General features: G+C 47.5%; 2 protein-coding genes and 1 non-coding gene across 4 annotated transcripts in view; 1 reads left to right on the top strand and 2 right to left on the bottom strand.

Moving 5' to 3' along the window:
• Positions 1–985: 985 nt before the first annotated feature.
• The window catches only part of SLC12A8 (solute carrier family 12 member 8), a 149,366-nt gene continuing 133,722 nt past the window's right edge, over positions 986–16,629 (top strand). Inside the window, exons 1-2 of one of the 2 annotated variants that reach the window (XM_028502720.2) lie at positions 986–1,012; positions 2,363–2,458. In XM_028502720.2, the coding sequence (XP_028358521.1) occupies positions 2,408–2,458 (51 nt within the window). In that variant the 5' untranslated portion in view covers positions 986–1,012; positions 2,363–2,407. The remainder of the gene's footprint in view (positions 1,013–2,362; positions 2,459–16,629) is intronic. The other variant, XM_036018216.1, reaches the window with a different exon arrangement.
• Positions 5,620–5,722, bottom strand: LOC114491179. The gene has a single exon (XR_003683992.1). It is a non-coding gene; the product is annotated as a U6 spliceosomal RNA (small nuclear RNA).
• On the bottom strand, positions 13,473–15,690 carry LOC118498753 (60S ribosomal protein L21-like). Its single transcript, XM_036017378.1, has one exon. The coding sequence runs from the start codon at positions 13,944–13,946 to the stop codon at positions 13,473–13,475; it is 474 nt and encodes a 157-aa protein (XP_035873271.1). The 5' UTR covers positions 13,947–15,690.

Genomic DNA, 16,629 nt, shown 5'->3' with positions numbered 1-16,629 from the left:
AGCAAGAGAGGTTGGGGGTCTGTCGGTGTTCCCGTGGCTTTGCCTTCTTTTTTGTTCTTAAAATAAAGACCTCTGTTTTTAGGGATTTTCACACAAAGGCTTGTGGGCGCGTGGGAAGTGCTCCCAGCTGCCCTCCTGTCTCATGGAAGCCTAGCAAGTTATTTAGGTTTAGGAAATGTGCCAGATTGGAGATGGAGATAATTTATTCTCTGTGTGTGTTAGTTTTTTCCCCCTGCAAGCCGGGGCCCTGGAACTTGACTTCACCCCCAGTCCCCAGAGGTGGTTCTAAGTGGCGCTGCAGGCGGTGAGGATGACTTCCTCCCCACACCCCAGCGTGCCTGCGGGCACTTCCCTGAGAGTCTGGGGGTCCCCTGGTGGCACAGCCGGTGCACTTCGGGGTGCGCCGTCTCAGTCTCCTGTAGGGGTGCTTCTGCACCTGCCAGGAGGCCTCAGGACCCGCGTGGGAGCCGTGGGCTTTCGCGGTTCCGCAGGCGTTTTCACTCCCGGGTGCAGGCTTAGACAGCAATTCCCAAAACGCAGCTGCAGTGAGTAGGTTTGCACCCCGTCCCCTCATCCCAGGCTGCGCACCTCAGCTGGTGTTGGACTCGTTGTCGAGGGCAGTAGCAGCAGGGGCTGGTCGAGACAAGTCTGAAGGTTGGCAGACTCCCCTCCCCTTACCACTGGCCCCCAGTCCCCTCCTACCCGGTTCAAGATTCCAGCCCCTTCTTCCGGGCCAGGCAGCGCTGTCTGCGAGTGCCGAGTCCTCCTGGGCGGTGGCAGGTGTGCAGACGGGACGACTCTTGAGGAGGAGGAGGTTCTGCAGCCGCCTCCTTCCCCACCTGGACCCAGACTCGTGGGTGCGGGGCGTGACTGAGGTTCCCAACCCGAGGCAGGACGCTTCGCCAGTGGGACAGCTGGGGCCCGCACAGAGACACCTGGTCAGCCACGTGGCAGAAGGGAGGGGCAGGGACAGGGCGGGCACAGCGTTAGGAGCTTGCTGTCCTGGGAGCAGGTGAGGGCTGACGCGGCTGGTGGGGAGCGCCCAGGGTGGTCTGGGGGCAGCTTCTCTACCCGGAGGAGCTCTGTCCCGTAGGAAGGGGACCAGGCGTGGGTACCTGTCCCTGCTCAGGTACATCCACCCGCCTTCCCAGTCACCTGGCGTGCTTGCACGCGGGCACTGGGACACGCGCACCTCCAGCAGGCCCACAGCTTGGTACGGGGCTGTGGGTGGAAGGGGAGTGGGCTGCGCCATACTGGCTTCGGATTCGCGTAGTGGGCGTGCGCTGACCAAGGTGCAAGGGGTGTTGGGCTCTGGCTCCAGAGCAAACCTCAGTAAATCTTGGGGTCCTTTCCAGTGGGCCAAGGGCACGAGCAGAGGGAATGTGGGAGGATGGGCGCTCCATCTGCGGAGGGTTGAGGAGCTGAGCTGCGTGTGTTGAGGTCCCTCCGCACTCTACTCTCTCTGCAGCCCGCCAGATCCCTGCAATCGCCCCAGCTTCTCCGGAAGCAGACAGTGACCCCCTCCCACCTCCCAACTCTTTTGCTTTGAATGCTCCTCACTGAGCTTCCTCTCTTCCTCCTGTTCTCTAGCCAATCTCGTGGGCCATATTCTTTCATGAGCATAAGTTCTACCCCATATCCATTCTCTCATTCTCCCTTTTCTTCCTCCTTCCAAACGGTCAGGAGCCTGGATCAGTTCCAGCCCTCTGCTGGGGAGAAGGGCGCACAGGGCTAGGCACAAGGGCCTTGCTCCAAGGACAGCAGAATCCACTGACAAGGGAAGGTGCTGCTCCTCTGACGAGAGCGGAGCCCTGATAACGTTGCGGTCCTCCTTTTCTCACCCACCCTCTCACTCCCCGCCCCTTTCCGACCCTGCTCCAGAGGGACCCCCAAGATAACTTCCTGACCATCCCTCTCCCACTCTGCTCTTCGCTCAGTCCTTGGGGTCCTCACCAAGGGGGTCCGCACCACATTCACTCACCACCTGGGACCTGTTCTAGTGAGCGATGGTGCCCTTGCCCTGGACAAAGAGGTTCGGAGGATGCAAGAGGATTGTGAAACTGTGTGCACAAGGGCTGGGCAGCTGGCTCACGTTCTCACTCCCCCAAATGAAGGAGGTCAGGGAAGAAGGAGAGCGCTGGGGGCAGTTGTGGCTTTGGCACAGCGCAAGTTAAGCACAGGGAGCCTCTGAAGGGTGAGGGGATCTATTTGGGCACTGAAGAGGGAGGGGGTGAGTTTCCAGATGAGGCAGAACAAGGTTGCTTCCTCAGGCAAGGCCACCATCCGGTATAGAGAAAGGATGGGTGATTAGGAGGGAGGGAGGGAGGAACCAGCCTGACTGAGGATGGTGTTTACCTTCCAGAGGGGTCTCCCCACTCAGAACACCAGGACCCCCGTTTCCAGGAGCATGGCCCAGATGTCACAGGTGCAGGAGCTCTTCCATGAGGCAGCCCAGCAGGTAGGCCTGGGTGGTGCAGAGGACTGGTGAGACCCACCACCAACAAGGAGTCATCAGACAGGAAGCTGAATGCAAATATTATAGTGCACTATTCTAGAAGTAATTATCTCAAGCTTATTTTGGTGTTTCAGCTTAATTGAGAAAATATTACAGCCAACCCTAACCATCTGCGTAGACTCTTTTCTTTGCTGTTATTTGTAGTGGATTTTTAACCCTGGTCCCCTCTCCTCACCCCCACCATGAAGGTTTTCCACGAACAGAGTGAGGACGCAGATAATATGAACTTTTAATATTGAATTAAACCAATGTAAGCAGGAAAATTTGTTTCTGAAAAATCCATACATGCTGATGTCAAATGAATTTCTGGATTCTCTGATGTCCGCAGGGTCCTTTTTTCTTTATCTTCTTCCTGTTTATCACTAGGTGTAGTAAATGTTCTAGTAGCTATGGAATTGAAGAGGCTCTACCCCTAAATAGTTAATCCCTTATAAAACGTGCTTTAAATGTCTATCAGGAAACTGCTTGTTTCCAGTGTTTTCCTCTGTTGGTTAACCCACAGTGCCCTGGGAGCTGTCTGGGTGCTTAGAAATGAGTGACTTGAGACTTGGAACGGCTCTTCCCAGATATTTCGGATCTCTTGCCCAGAGCTGTTCATTCCTGGGGGACAGGCCTGTGGCCTCATTCTAGTGGGGCCGAGGACCCTTAGAAAGACCTTGATTTGTCAGGGGTCTTACCTTTTATTGAGGAGCCCAGTCTCCCGCAGTACCTCCCATGCATTTTCTTTGGGTGTGTAAGACTGGATATGAGTGTTTATGCACTTAACACGTATTCGTGGACTACTTCCTAAATAATGGGTTCTGCGTTAAGTGTGAAAGAGATACTCAGATGGAGAACATGAGACCCTTGTGCCCAGGGATTCCAAAAAGGAAAACAAATAAGACATTTTTGGTTCACCTCTGAGATAGGGTCTGTTAAGGCTCAGGTGTAATGCCCTCTGCCCTGTTCAAAGCCTTCAGTGGCCCCCCAGGCACACCACCCGGTGTGCAAACTCCTTAGCTCCGGCCCTGTGCTGTCCAGCTCAGCCTGAGTCCCCAGCGTGTCCCTCTTTGTGTCCTACCGTTCAGCCAAAGCTCACCATTCCAAAGGCCCTGTGCTTATATCTTTCCCCTAGGTTGGTCCTTGCTGATACTTCTCACTAAATTCACTTGTCACCAGAACCCTCCAAGTACCTAAAGCAGTGCCAGGCATCTAAGTGGACAGTAAGTGTTAGCTGACTAAGCAAATGAACAAGTAACAGATAACCACAATGCAAGTTAAATTGTGATAAGTGCCCTAAGAGACGATTTTAAAATGTGGCGGATGCAAATGCCTCAGTGTTGCCTCCTTCTTCCTCTCCCTCCCTTTCAATCTCTAAACATTGAGGGATTGAACAACGTTCAACGTCAAGGCCTTTGGTGTTCGCAATCTAGACACATTTGAAATCCATCCCTTTTTCTCCATCTCCTCTGTACTTCGTCCAAAGTACCGTCTCTTGCCTGGATTATTCATACCCTCCTAACTTCTTCCTTCACATTGCAGTTCTTTCTCCATATTGTTGTCCTTTCTCCACATTGCTACTAAAGTGATCTTTTTAAAATTTATTTTAAGGTTTTATTTATTTATTTTTAGAGAGGGGAAGGGAAGAAGAAAGAGAGGGAGAGAAATATCAATGTGTGGTTGTTTCTCACAAGCCTGGCCTGTAACCCAGGCATGTGCCCTCACTGAGAATTGAACCAGTGACCCTTTGGTTCGCAGCCCACACTCAATCCACTGAGCTACACCAGCCAGGGTTAAAGTGATCTTTCTCTAAAGCATAAGTTTGTGCATTTGACTCCTTTGCTTGATGCCTTTCCATGGTTTCACACTGCCTTCACAATTCATTTCCAACTCCTTCTCTTGGTGCCCAAAGCCCTTAGGTCTCGCTGACCACCCCTGCTCCCTCAGCAGGCTCTACCAATACACTTACCGTGTGGCACTGAAACAAGCTGTTTCTCTGCTATCTCCCTTAAGGATATGAGCTCTGTAAGTTCAGGGTCATGTCTTATTCATTTTTGTGCCCTCACTATGGGCCCCAAGTGCTCAGCATATAGAAGATGCTCAGTCAGTGTTGATTCTACATAACCGGACTTGCCTGGCTAGGGACTGGGGCAGCGCCATTTACAGTATTGGTGAATATAGAACAAATGGTGAAGTTGGGGAGCATGTCCCAGGCTGAGAGGGTAAGAAAACGTCAGTAACTACCAATGGGTGGGCAATTATGTACTGAACGTTTAATATGCGTTCCCTCATTTCACCTTCACAACAATATTCTGAAGTAGACAGGACTACTTTGGTGGGACAGATGAAAAACCGAGGCACTCGGAACCCAGGTCTAAATCCAGGTTGGAATCCAGATTTTAATCCTTTCTGCTGTATGTCGCCTGCCTTGCCTGTGTGAACAAAGCCTCCCAGCTGGCAAGCCCGAGGTCTGTGTGGGGACCGGAGAGCAGGGCGGGTGGCTGACATGTTTGCAGCTGGACTCAGGGAGTGCCTGGCCCTCCAGGACTTCCACATGAACCTTTTTTTCCTCTTGAATATGTTTAAAAACATTTTTAAGTACAATGTTGGAAAAAGATTTGGGAATCTTGAGGAGGTACATTATATATATACTATATTATGTAATATTGCCAACCAGCCATGTAGCCAGAAAGAACTATGAACACTGCCTCCCACTTTCACATGCAAATGGCTGTGAACTTTTCATCAAACTCAGAACTATTTATTTATTTACTTATTTATTTATGCATGTATGTATGTGTTTTTGTAGTTCAGTTACAGTTGTTCCAATTTTTCCCTCCTTGCTCTCCCCTGCCCCACCCACACCCCCAAGTCAACTCCCATCCTGTAGTCCATGACCATGGTCCTTTATACATGTTCCTTGACTAGACTTTTCCCCTTCTTTCCCCCGTTATCCCTCCTCCCTCTCTGGTCACTACCAGCTTGTCCTTTATTTCCAAGTCTCTGGTTCTATTTTGCTCATTCGTTTGTTTTGTTCATTGGGTTCCTCTTATAGGTGAGGTCATATGGTATTTGTCTTTCACCACCTGGCTTATTTCACTTAGCATAATGCTCTCCAGTTTCATAAAAATATGGAACACTTCACGAATATGCATGTCTTCCTTGTGTGGGGGCCATGCCGATCTTCTCTATGTCGTTCCAATTTTGGTGCATGTGCTGCTGAAGCCAGGAGCCTCATTAACCTCTGTCTAGCTTTGCTCCAGTGTTGGGAGTCAGGAGTTCTGCTAAGAGCTTTGGGGCCTGAAGAACATGGGATTAGGGGGCAGCGCCCAGTGGGAAGAGACGTGGTGGGTGTTATGCTAATCCCAGCAACTCAGGTCTGCTCTTTTCTTGGTCACTGTGACAGGAAAGTAGCTCTCAGGAAATCTGGCCATAGGGAGGATGCTTGTGAGTCAGTGGAGAGGTGAACGAGTGGATTCTCGGTTTGGCTTTACTACTCTCAGGACCAGCTGCGTGTACAGGTGTGTGTGTTGGTCAGTAGTAAGTGGACCAACTGGGAAGAGGCCGTAGGTCTGAGGGCTCATGGTGTGATGTCCGAGTGTACATGTGCTGCCTGAGTTCAAGTACTAATTCTAACGCTTTGTGACCTTGGGCTACTGGCTTGCTAAGCTTCCTCACCTATAAAATGGCTACAGTCATAGAGCCCACAGTAGAGATTACAAAGATTAAAAGAGATAATTTATGTAAATATTTAGTTTAGTGCTTGTTTAACAGTAAGTATTCAGTAAATGTTGGTTAATAATAAAACTAAGGTAGGGAGTATGTATTTGGTCCACGTATGAGGTAGTGATATAAATGGTCAGAAGGTTCAGTTGGCAAATAAGTGGATGACTCAGCAAGCAAATTTAAGTAGAAGACCTCGGCAGGAGTCCCAAATCCAGAGGGATTCCAGTGGCCAAAACCAGAATGTGGGACGTTGTCCAGGCCAACCTGCTGGGCAGGCAGTCCGTTGAGGAGGCTGGGATACTTTCTAGGTCTAGATGAGTCCCGAGTAGTTTAGGAGTGTGTGTGTGTGAGTGTGCGTGTGTTTGAGGACCTACTGAACTTGTGGCAAGTATGAATCTTGCTCCAGGAGCCTCTGTCCTCAGGTACTTTACTGATACTTGGTTGGTTTGGCGGGGGACTTGAACCTGAGAACCTGGATTCCAAATTCTGACTGTTCCACTAGGTGTGCTAGGCCCTTGGTCAAGTTACTCAAGGGCTCCCAGTCTGTTTTCACAACTGTGAGATGGGTTGAATGAACCTGACGGCCAGGGTTTTTATGCCGTATGCAGAAGGACCTGGCCCAGTGTCTGTCACAGAGTGAGCACTCAGCACGATGCCTGTTCAGTCACCGGGTGAAGCAGGTATTGCACTGAGGTCCAGCAGAGTAGGCTATCGGTGCACATGGGACTGGAAGGTTAAGGAGCAACTGGTGCCTGAGGGGAGTGAATGAAAGGCTAATGACCTTGGACTCCATGCTTGTCTCTGCCAGTCACGGGACAGAGAGGACTGTGAGGACTGTGATGGTGTGTCAGGAAGATTAAGCTGGCAGCAGAGAGCAGGTGGCCTGAGACAGAGGGAGGTGGCAAACAGGTATGCTGCGGGAGATCTGCAGGATCAGGTGCTTTGAGCGTGGGGAGTAGTGAGGAAATTCAGCTCAGCTTGCTTATTTATTTCCTCGCCTAGGAACATGCTTATTGATTTCAGAGAGAGGGAAAGGGAAGGAGAGAGAGAGGGAGAGAGAAACATCCATGGTTTGCCCCTTGCATTCCCCCAACTGGGGCCCAAACCTACAACCTCGGCATGTGTCCTGATTGGGAATTGAACCCAAGAAGTTGTGTTTTATAGGATGATGCTCCAACCAACTAAGCCACACCAGCCAGGGCTCAGCTTATTTTTTGAGTGCCCATTCTTGCCAGGATCTCCAGCTACTGCTAGAGATATTAAAACTGATATTTCTTAATTATTATGGAATAAGAAATACCTCCAACTAATCTGAAGCTTTTGTCTTCCTTCTCTCAGAGTTGGCTGGTGTTCAGAGAAACTTAAAGGGAATCTGTGTCATGCTAAGGCATGAGAACAAGTCACCAGAAACTGCAGATTAGCAAGCATGAGTGACTTGTTGTATTCTTTCCTCTACATCCAGCTTTCCTCCAGAGACTTGAGCTCCAGCTGAAGTCAGTCCATGAGGACTCTTTTCTAGGAAGCCTGGGGGGTGACACCTGACTGGTCTGAGCTAATCACCCTACAGAAAAGTTCAGTGCAGACCCAGGGAGTGGGTTCCCATCAGAGCCATTGCATCTGGGCCAGGTGTGGGAGGTGGTGTGTCCAGACTGGCTTTCAGGGTATGAACCACTTTGACCCTGTACCTAGCATTGCCTGATGTCCTGTCCTCCCTGTCCCTTCTCTGTCTTCTCCTCCTCTGATGCCCTTAGTTTTCTCCTCTTCAGTTCAGTGGCTTACCTAGGTTAGCTTGGTGAGGGTAAGAGAGTCTGGTCAAGTAGCACGGGAAACAGAGGCAGATAGAAATGAACATGTTTAGAGACATGGGTCCTTAGAGCTCCTCTGGCCCAATCCCCTTGTTCACCAGGTCAAGAAACAAGCCCAGAGATGTTGAGTGAGTTGCCCAAAGACACATGCAAACAGTGGCAGAGCCAGGCTAACCTATGGCCTGGCTCTATAACCTATACAGCTCTGGGTTGATCTTAATGCATCCAATCTGTAGGTGATAATGTAAATTTGAGCACTGGTGTCAGGCTTCATTGCAAAAGCTTTGCTCTTATTTTCTGCATCCTCCTTAGCCAGTGTACAGTTAAGAACCGACTTGTTTTTGCTATGCATTTTCCAGGCTTGTTTTAGCATCCTTAAAAAGTCAATATGCAAAGCGAGCCTTAGCAGCCACATGCAAGGTAAAAGCATATTGCTTTATTAGTATGCAGAGAAGTGAATGCTCCTGAGGAGGAAAGGGAACTTAAGACCAGACTGTCTTGTCAGCCCACCCTTTTACAGATAAGGAAACCAGGACCCAGAATGGTTGGGGGAAGAGAAGGGCTCACATCTGGGGTTTCTGGAGGCATGAGTTCTCTTGCCTGCCAGGTTTTTATAGAGCATGAAGCTTATACGATTTTTATGGATCATCTTTAGTAACAGTTACAAATATGAAATTAGGTATAATCTCTGGGAGGAACCCAATGCAAGTGAAAGGCCTTGAAGCTTAAGCTCTTAGCGTCACTATAAAACCCACCAGTGGCAGCTTTCGGAGGCAACAGAAGAAAAGAAGCTCATGGCCCTGGAATCTGGGAGAGAGGAGGGGCCAGACGTTGTTCACAGGATTCAGTTGAGTCTGGGACTTTCATGTGGGCACTGTCTCCCTTTTCTGCTCTTTGTTTTTTGTCCTTCCCCCTTTCCATTTCGCATCTGTATTTGCTAATTAATCTAGGAGGTCAACCATGAGAGTGGCAACTGGGCTGCACATTTGTAAAAAGTTGATGGAGACATTTTTCTGGATGAAGGTGTCCTAGGAGCTGGAACGAAAGTGATTCTTCGCTGAAATGAATTAGATGGGATTCAGTCTCACTTGTGCCCGAGGATATACATTTACAGAGGTGACCGGGTAGTGACATGGAGAGGTCAAAGGCATCGAAAGCATTTCCTACTTACATTTCCCGAGAGAAGGGGGAGTGCCTCACACACAGGGCCAGAGGGGCAGCATCAGGTTCTGGTTGGGGGCAGAAGCAGGAGCGAGAGGAAGAGCCTTTACTGGACTTTCCATGGGAAAGGCGGGGCAGGGCAGGTTAGGGCCGGCTAGTTTGAATAGTTCTGGCAGGTCTTAGGCTAAAGGGGTGGTTTCCAGTTGCCTAGTACATGGCCCTGAGACAATTTAGGGCAGGGTGAATACTGCCTTGGTGTGTGAGAGTTACATAAAGGGGGTGATTTAGGGTATAGATTTGAAATTGGTTGGTTTGCATATGAAAGAGACGCTCCTGGTCAGCCCTTTGCTATCACTAAGAATTGGTTAACCCTGTGAGGGTCGATCTCCTTAGCTAGCAAGATTTTTAAAATGTTATAATATCATAAGAAAAAAACCAAAAATATGATTAACACATTCAACCTATCTGAGTGAATTGCTTAGGTAACTTGAGAACTTCTTACTTTCATAGAATACATTTCATCCATGTCCAGATATAGAAAAAATACAGTCCTTGCCATGATTTAGTAGCTGGTGTTTGCAAAGAGAACTTAATGACTCTGAAGTACTACTATTCTTGTAATTTGAGTAAGGGTCCACTAGGTGGTGCTCAGCCTCTGGTCTGTCCTAATTGGCTTTCTATTAGGGTGGATAACTGAGTTTTAGGTTTTTTTTTTCATTCAATTTATACTTTCTCCAACAAAAATATATCTTTTCAGGGTAACAGCTTAAATGCTAGATAATCGTATACTCAGAGGGCAGTGTCTTCTAATAAGTTTTTTTTTTTACATATACTTTCCTGGCCTGGCTGATGTGGCTCAGTGGATTGAGCACGGGCTGCGAACCAGGCATTGCAGGTTCGATTCCAAGTCAGGGCACATGCCTAGGTTGCAGGCCATGGCCCCCAGCAACCGCACATTGATATATTGATATTTCTCTCTCTTTCTCTTTCTCTCCCTTCCCTCTCTAAAAAATAAATAAAATCTTTAAAAAAATAAAAAATATATACTTTCCTGAGTATACTTTCAGTTCAATGGCTCTTTTTGCTCTTAAGTCATTATCAAGTATAATACAATCTGATTCTTAAAATTGTGTTTTTTTCCTTCTGAGTTTAAAACCTGAATCAAAAGACTGTAGTGGTGTGCTTCAGAATAAGTTGTCATGAAAGTCTTTGGAGGTAGCCCCTATTCACACTTCGATGTGTTTCTAGTGGGACAATGCTTGGCAGCCTCCAGTCTCCAGAGAAAGGCCCTGTTTACAATTCCTTTGTTTTGTTTTGGTGTTTGAGTGTTTGCATCTTCACATGGACAGGCATAAAGAAAGGGTAAAAGATAATAGAGTAAAACCCACCTGTGTAAAAAAATCTAGTGTTCTTATCTTAATCTCCAGATAGCTTGTAAGTCACACTCACTTTCTCTCAGCAGTTAGAGAGTTCAGGTGCTAACTGATGAACTTGAGGCAGTGGTGGCCTAGCAACCCTCACTATGCCAGAAATAGGTATGTCTGATCCAGATGATAATTCGCTCTCACGTGAATCCCAGGGTTGATACAATTTAACTTAGAAAGCCATGACTCATTTTGAGTAACTCTCCCTTTTTATTTTAGGCAATTATCAGTAAAGAACAGTGAAAACCCAAAGCAAATTCTAATTTTAAAAAAGATACACAAATTTTAATGACAGACATTAATTTTACAAAGGGCTTCTCTATCATTATTTGGTTATGTAACACATTTAAAATGTGATTTAAATCACAGACACCTTTTTGTGAATTCATCCACTGCTTAAATGAGGTTGAGTTTTGAACAGATTACTAACTCTAGGTCAGCATTCTATTTTTAAAATGTTTCTAATAATGTGATCGTTTAAATATTTTTAAATAAAAATAAGTTATTGTTTTTATTATAGAAGTACTACATGCACGCAGCAAAAAACATTGAACACTAGAGAATGACAGGAAATGAGCAGCTTTCTTCCCCTTCTTTGTCACCTCCATTCCCAGGAGATAGTCACTGCCAATGATTTCTGGGTTTTGTTTTCCCTCGTGGTGCTTATAACTTTAAATATTATATTTATACCTCAGTTTTGTGACCAAATTACCAATTTATTATCAGTTCACTTATTGCTTCCTGAAATGAAGACCGGATATTGGCATATTTACTCTTTCTTCCATTTTTTCCACTTCATTTCTAATGTTTTGTTAGTTGGATTATTATTTCTACTTTGTCAAGGTTTATAAAATTTATATTTTTCTGCAATTATAATGAACATTTCTGTTAATTGTAGTTAGTTATAAAATTCTGTAACTCTAAACAGAGTGTGTGTGTCTAAATGAACAACCAGGTGGCAGTTCGGACTCGCGGAGAAGAAAACACAATCTTGTCGTTGGAGCTTTGCTGCCTCTGAGCAGCAGGGTCTTCCTGTCCTTCCTCTAGTTCTTCCGGTTCTCATGCTGCTGCTGCTGTTTCTCGTACCCCATGTCACCTTTTTTGGTGACTCTGTTATCCTTTGGGTAATAGAAATTTTTTTCACATATGAATTAGTGGTAGTAAGTTACTCTTTGCTTTCCTAACTGTGGCAGTGTGGGAGGCCAGTCTTTTTGCCTGTACTTCTAAAACAATATTTTGCAATAGATCAAATGCAGAAGTGGATATGAGAATCCAGTTGTCTTCTATCAGGCCAGACAGTAAAAAGATTTGCAAAATGTGTAATAAGGCCTCTGTTTTTACTAAACAGTTTCTTTTTTGTTTTGGAAAGTAGTTATTTTTCATGGAAATATGTCATTTGTTTTTAACAGATAATGAGCTTATTACTATGTTTAAATGATTAACATATATTTTAAAATATCTCCCTTTAAGTTTCTAAAATAGTCAGTATTGATAGGCATAACACACATAAACAACAGCTCTTTGGAGCCCTCAATAATTTTAAGAACATAAAGAGGACTTGAGACCAAAAAGTTTGAGAATGGCTGCTCTAGACATCAAGTATGCATTTTAAACTTTTAACAGTTTGGAGTTAATATTTTGCCACTTCAATGTAAAATGTAGGCACTTGGCAATCACACAGGACCTTGGCCACACCCTCCTCCCCATCTCTTGTTCTCTCGGGGCCACGCATGCAGGACAGAAAGAACCTTCAAAATAACGTTCATCCGCGTCCACTTCCAGGACCCGCAGCCTCTGAGCCCGGAGCTGCTTAGGCACCTTGGAAGACAGCTCTTCTCTCCTTTGCTTCTCCCCGCACCCCAAGCCCATTTGCAGGAATTTCTCCAAATGTCTGATCTGCTGGTAGCACTTGTGTTTTGCTCCTTTGTAGTTACAATTATGGTTTCATACTTAAAAAATATCTTTTCTATCATTATCATGGTAATTTGGAAGTTAGAAAAGTGCTAGGGATGTTTATTGCTACTGGGGTGTCTTATAGATGGACCTCTAAGTGGACAGAGAGAAGAAATATAACCATGCACATGCATATTTATTTAGCTATCTTTCTATATGTATTAAAAACTGTAAACTTAAACTGATATCTCTAATTCCAATTCATCACCCCAGGATTTGTTCTTCCATTCTTTTCTCTTTCCGTAGTTGTAACTCCCTTCTCCAACAGTGAGAAACTTGACCCCTATTCAATATACAGGGGTGGGCACAAGTAGGTTTATAGCTTTGAGTACACGAAACACAGTTTATTCTTGTACTACTATTGATTAATTATTGTATTACTTCCCAACACTCGTAAACGTACTTTTGCCTACCCTCTATTTTCTTAATTGCCTGATCCTATAAATCACAGAATGTAGGTTCTGAATTGGTAACTTCCATCCCTGAAAAAAAAAACAACCCAAATTTCTGTGGGTTTCCATTAATTTCTATGTAGAACTGATGTTAGTTTGTAGTTATTTCTGTCTTTGGACTGAGAGCATGCAGTCACAGCACTCTGTTCAAAAGTCCCCACGGCCCTGTCTTTCCCCAGCTTCAGTGTGGTTATGTCATTCTTTTGAATTGATTAGGTTAATGTGCATTCTAGTTTAATTTTTTCTCTCATCCTACTAATTTGATTTATTTATTTAAAAAATTTTTTTAATGAAAACAAGATTCATACATATGCAGATTGAAAGACACACACAGACTGATTGTGTTTTATTTTGAGTATATAAAATATTAATGTGATTCCAAAAGTCAAAGCTAGTCAGTACATAAGAATTCTTTTTTCCTTTTAACGGTCTGTGGTCTCTTGCTTTTTCACATTCCTCATGCCGTGAACGCACGGGCCGGGGCTCCAGTAGCCCAGGCACTGGTTCTCGCACCGCGTGTGTCTCTGCGGGGAGCAGGCTGGTGCTTCGGCGGAACCCAGGCGCCTTTCTCTTGGGCTTTCTTCTTTTTCTGAAATTTTTCTTTCACACATTTTAGGAAGCCGTCTTGGCTCTGAGAGTGCCCAGTATGCTCAAGGCATACATTAATTCTCTTGGCAAGAATCTTGCCCTTAACTTGTTTGTTCGTAACAGTGCCCACCACGTGCTGAGCGACACTGCAGATCCTTCCTGCTTTGCCCTGGTGACATCTGTGGGGCATTGCTTCTCGAACAGTGCCCATTGCTTCGATGTCTACGACATCACCTTTCTTGTGGATCCGCATGTATGTGGCCAAAGGAGCAACTTCCTGTTTCCTAAAAGGCTGGGAGAACATCCAGCGGCCGCCTCTCCTCTTTCCCTTTGTGTTCGTCATTTGGCAAATTACTGGAAGTTAGTTGGCAGTTGTGGCTGAAAGGCCATAAGAATTCTTAAACAGATATAATAGTGGTGGATCCACTGAAGCACCTAGAAGAATAAGCCGTTTGCAAATTGAGTTTTAGCTGGTTTGCCTCTTGTTGAGAGAGGGTGTTAGGGTCCATGTTTGTCCTCCCAGTGGCAAACGCAGCTGGGCTTTCTAGTGGCAGCCTGTGTCCTGCAGGAAAGGCTCTGCGCTTTCGCCAAGGACGCCGGGAGGGGATTGGGATGCTCTCGTTCAGGTGGCTGTGGCATCGCTTCTGCGGGATTTTGCTATTTGGGGGATGGTATCAGATGTCCAGAGCACTGCGTCTTTCGGTTACGAGTTCTGAAGGGCAGAGCGGCTGCTCTGTGAGGAAGGACACGATGCCTGGTCCGCGGAGGCAGAACTCCAGCAGGGAATTCCCATCAGCATCAATGTTTTCATGGCGTCTGAGGGTCTTGCCACCCCGGAGGCTCCGTGGCTGCATGACCAGGTTGCGGGAGCTTTCCACCCTTGGATAGGGAGTTCAATGAACAGGTTTGGAAAACCCCCAGGTCAACCATGCAGGGACTACTGCTTGTAGGCGCTGGCTTTCGAAGATACCCACGCTGCCACAGAGAACTTCTGCTTCTAGGGATAACTAAATCAATATTGACCAAGGGTGCTGCCCAGAGCGGAACCCAGGGAAATGAGACTGTGACCACTCCCCGTGGGTCCTCACCTCCTTCGCCTCAGAGCTGTGTCTGTGTCCAGCACCAGCGGGTGCAGAGGGCTCGCTGACGCTGCTCTAGAGCTCCCGGGACGATCCAGAACAGCTGGGCCCAGGCAGAAGTTGCAGAGGCGCTTTCAGGGCTGAGCCGTAGAGCAGGCATTCGCCTCAAACACGAGGATGGGGTAGCTGGGAAGACAGAGAATGCCTCCTCAGCAGGACCTCTTTCTCTCTCTCTTCCTCCCGAGTTCCCTGAAGACAGCCTTGCTCACATTTAAAACGGTGTGTTGCGCCCTGGCTGCCTGGCTCAGTAGGTGGAGTGTCGTCCCGGGACGCGGAAGGTTTGCGGATTTGATCTGTGATCTGGCGGCGTAGGGAGACAACCAGTATCTTTCTCTTTCTCTGTCTTTCCCCCTTCTTCACTCTGTAAAGCCAATAAAAGCATATCTCCAGGTGAAGAATTAAAAAAAAAAGACTTCAAAAACAATCGAAAAATATAATCGTTTGTTCTGCTTCCTGCTTACAAAAAGCTTTCCCAGTTACCGTCTTATCTAGCTGCATAGACTCTCCCTAAGGCTGGTGCGCAGCCGCCTGCCGCTCATTCAGTTACCGCAAGTGGGCTCTGGCCCAGCACCCTGTTCCGAGCCAGAGGAAAGGAATGCAGTGCTCACTCTCCCACTGGCTCACAGTTCAGCAGCAGCTTGGGATATCTTCTGATGTGTAATTAATAATTAAACACTCAGCTTTCAGAGAGCAAACTGCTGGCTCGTGCATGTCTGCTCCAGGCAGGGCCAGCCTCCACAGGTGCCCTGCGGAAGGAAGGGGCAAGGCCGAGTCTTGCTTTGACCCGCTTCTGACCTGAGTGGGTAGAAGCAAGGTTTCTCACCTGGTTTCTTTTCCTCCAGCTGCCAAAAGAGGGAAAAGGTGTCATGCTGTCATCTCGCATTTGCATTTCTGATGTGTTCATTAAGGCCTGGCAGGTGGCCCGTGGGAGGTGGCTGTTTCAGAGAAAGGATCTCAGACAGGAGCTCGCTCGCATCACAGCCTGGGGGAGAGAAACAGCAATGTGCAGTTGCCTCTCCAACACCCCCTACTGGGGACCTGGCCTGCAACCCAGGCATGTGTCCTGACTGGGAATTGAACCAGTGACCCTTTGGTTCGCAGGCCCATGCTCAACCCACTGAGCTACACCAGCGAGGGCAGACTCCTACCTTTAAACTAAACACCCACTCGGCAGCCATGGTGTTTCTTTGTCGGGGGCAGGCCCCTGGGCTGAGGGGAATGAGGGCCTGCCTCTTGTCCTGGGAACTCGGGAAGGAACATCCTAGCGGTGAGCAGCATGGAGGTGTGCTCACCCGTGTTCAGACTCCCAGCCCTGTGCCCCTGGAACCTGCCTAGCTTATCCCTGCAAGGAAATAAAGGACCCTGACGCTCGAGCATGTTTGTGGCATGCATTCTGAGGGGCCTCTTGGCTCTCTGCTCTCCTTTATTTCAGGCCCCACCTGTCTCTTTTCTTAGTCCCCACCTCTGCTTTCCAGTAGACGCTGTACCAGGCACAGCACACGCTGTATTCCTGTCTCTTTCCCCACAACCTCTTCTGTGTCACAGAATGTCGAATGGGGCTCTTGTTGTTTCAGAATTGATGACTGGGGCCAAAATTTGAGGGCAAAGAGAACTTTCAACATTTGGGACCAGACTTCTCCCTGAGGGCTGAACAAGCCAGCCCAGACCTGGCCCAGCTCTCACCTACTGTTGTCCAGCTGTCCCACCTCCCCTGCCCTGGGCGATAGAGACGACTGGGTGGAGATGCAAAGGGAGAGTCTGTGAACCATGGTCTTTGTGGGGGGCATGTTCCAGGTGAGGGGGCTCCTCACCCTCCCACAGAGGAGGCAGTTGGCTGTGGAGTCGTGTGTGGGGGGACCAGCTGAAGGCCCAGCCTCCTGCAGGATG

Source organism: Phyllostomus discolor, chromosome 2 (genome assembly GCF_004126475.2).
Source record: "Phyllostomus discolor isolate MPI-MPIP mPhyDis1 chromosome 2, mPhyDis1.pri.v3, whole genome shotgun sequence".
NCBI lineage: Eukaryota > Metazoa > Chordata > Mammalia > Chiroptera > Phyllostomidae > Phyllostomus > Phyllostomus discolor.
This window is presented reverse-complemented; position numbering and strand designations above follow the sequence as displayed.